This window comes from Belonocnema kinseyi, chromosome 2 (assembly GCF_010883055.1).
Source record: "Belonocnema kinseyi isolate 2016_QV_RU_SX_M_011 chromosome 2, B_treatae_v1, whole genome shotgun sequence".
NCBI classification, from domain to species: Eukaryota; Metazoa; Arthropoda; class Insecta; order Hymenoptera; family Cynipidae; genus Belonocnema; species Belonocnema kinseyi.
The window spans coordinates 157,990,253-157,992,072 of NC_046658.1; the positions used below are offsets into that span (position 1 = coordinate 157,990,253).

Sequence of the window (1,820 nt, forward strand, 5' to 3'; positions counted from 1 at the left end):
TATGACCTTCTGGAATCTATTTACACGAAATACGAAATATTGCCAACTCATATATACAACGTCGATGAAACTGGCATATCCACAGTGCCAAATAAACCGTCCGGAGTGATTGCCTTGCGTGGAAAAAAGCAAGTTGGTGCCTTATCTTCAGGGGAAAGAGGCGCCCTTGTGACTGCTGAGATCTGCATGAATGCAGCTGGCAACTTCATGCCGACCATGTTTATTTTCCCGCGAAAAAGGGAAAACCCTATGCTTTTGGATGACGAACCGCCTGGATCATTTTCCGTGTACCATGAAAGTGGATGGATCCAAAAGGAAACTTTCGTCATCTGGTTTAAGAGATTCATTGAGTTTGCTCGTCCTACAGCTGAAAAACCAGTGCTTTTAATTCTAGACGGACATACTTCACACACGAAAAATTTAGAACTCATCAGACTAGCACGAGACAGCCACGTTATCATCCTATGCTTCCCTCCGCATTTTACGCATCGAATGCAACCCCTAGACGTCTCTTTCATGGCACCTTTAATGTCATATTATGAACAGGAGTCACGAAAGTGGTTGATTAATCACCCTGGACGCACAGTGACCATTTATCAGGTTGCAAAACTGTATAAGGATGCCTTCTTAAGAGCAGCTGTGCCACAAACTGCTTTAAGTGGTTTTGCAAAAACGGAAATATTCCCCTTTAATAGAGATGCTTTTCCTGATCACGTGTATGCACCATCGGATACCACGGAAAGACATTTGGAGCAGGAAGGTCCAGCTGATGAGTCCCGCTCTCGAGCACCAAAAAAAAACCAGCAACAGAAGAAGAGGAAAAACTGCCATCCTGACTTCCTCGCCCTACAAAAAAGAGCTAGAAACGGAGTCTCTTATTCCAAAAACGAAACGAGTAAAGAAAAATGTTTCTAACGCACCTGCACCGAAGAAATCTGAAATTAAAAAAAGAAAGAAGGATGACTCATCATCAGAAGAGGAATTAGAAGCAGAAACTGATGCAGCTTGCATTTTTTGCAATGAACTCTACTCTACATCCACTGATGTATGGATTCAGTGCACTGTGTGCAAAGGGTGGGCCCACACAGCATGCAGCGACGTCGAACGAGGGGAGTTCGTCTGTGACTACTGCTAAAATATATTTAGGATAATCATTATGGAAATTTATATAATATTAAAACTTTCGTGAGTACACCTAAGATACTCAGTATACCAAAGCTTATAATATTGTATTACATTAAATTTAATTCTTCCTAATTACAATGTGTTTCTGAAAGATTTTTATAGGTACCCGGTTTCACCCTACCCACGGGGCAAAACCGGGTATTTTGCATTTTTTTTAAAGTTTTTTTTAAATATGGAAAAAAATTTTTTTTCATATCGCATTTCTGTTTCTTTTAGCCAAAGAGTCACAGAAGACAATTCACATTGAATAATAGCATTTTAACTTTTTGCTTTTTCACACGGTGCCATCAAAGCCAAAGTACCCGGTTTCACCCTACTCTCCCCTATACAATTTCTGACAATGAACTTAAGAATCAAATGACCAAATTCAGACAACCACCATCAAATTTCTAATGTAATTTAAAAAAATAGCAAAAAGAAAATAAAAAAGGAGAAGGAAAATGAGAAGGCAACCAAACATGTCTCCCTTTTTTCTTTCTTTCGTATTTTTAATTCTATTAATTCCAAATTACAATACAAAAACATTTACAATATCTACCAGAGTAGATACTTCATTTACATGTTCTTTTTTGTTGACTGAGCACGAAAACGGTGGTATATATTGTAAATGTTTTTGCATTGTCATTTGAAAATAA

General features: G+C 38.2%; 1 protein-coding gene across 1 annotated transcript in view; it reads left to right on the forward strand.

Annotated features, from left to right (window-relative positions):
- LOC117183043 overlaps positions 1 to 915 on the forward strand; it is a 2,170-nt gene extending 1,255 nt beyond the window's left edge. The window contains exon 2 of the mRNA XM_033376195.1: positions 86 to 915. Coding sequence (XP_033232086.1) covers positions 86 to 915 — 830 coding nt within the window. The remainder of the gene's footprint in view (positions 1 to 85) is intronic.
- The last annotated feature ends 905 nt before the right edge of the window (positions 916 to 1,820 follow it).